The following is a 485-nucleotide window of genomic DNA, read 5'->3' as shown; positions in this document are numbered from 1 at the left end:
TAGCTGCCACTGCAGAGAATGCCCAGCAACCTCCTGCACAAGAAAAATAAAACGCAATCAGTATAGTTATGAACGTTGGCAAATTCTTTAACTATAGAATGAATTGTGTAAGAGCATAGTTTCATACCGCATTTTCCTTGATTTCTAATAGGAGTCACAGCACCTTGTTTCCTCCAGTCTACAGCAGCCGGCACATCGCCTGTTGGGTCACAAACCGGCCTCTCTTTCCTGTGTAACCTCGAGAAAGACGTGTTCAAACCGAGAAAATGGGCCTTAAACTCAGAATTGGTCATGTCCGCGAATCTGTTATCCGTTAACTTAAAGGGCAAGTGGAGGGAGTTGATGTAGTCAATCAACTGGACGTTAGACTGGTATATCCCAAACCGTAGCATCCACTCATCTCTTCCTCCGTATAATTTGCTGTGGGTTTTAAGCCAGTTCTCAAACCGCTGCTTCAGGGTTTTGTGTGGGTCATACATAGAGGA

General features: G+C 44.5%; 1 protein-coding gene across 1 annotated transcript; it reads right to left on the bottom strand.

The window, feature by feature from the left end:
• Positions 1 to 10: 10 nt before the first annotated feature.
• LOC104774923 (papain-like) lies at positions 11 to 479 on the bottom strand (the record flags this gene model as incomplete). The annotated part of the gene is made up of 2 exons (XM_010499300.1): positions 128 to 479; positions 11 to 33 (listed from the first exon to the last, which is right to left on the bottom strand). Coding segments are annotated over exons 1-2 (375 nt in total), but the record flags the coding sequence as incomplete, so codon positions are not given.
• Between the last annotated feature and the right edge of the window lie 6 nt (positions 480 to 485).

The sequence above is a fragment of the Camelina sativa genome, unplaced genomic scaffold (genome assembly GCF_000633955.1).
Source record: "Camelina sativa cultivar DH55 unplaced genomic scaffold, Cs unpScaffold06855, whole genome shotgun sequence".
Classification (NCBI taxonomy): domain Eukaryota; kingdom Viridiplantae; phylum Streptophyta; class Magnoliopsida; order Brassicales; family Brassicaceae; genus Camelina; species Camelina sativa.
The sequence above is the reverse complement of the archived record's forward strand: the minus strand, read 5'-3'. Positions and strand labels throughout refer to the sequence as shown.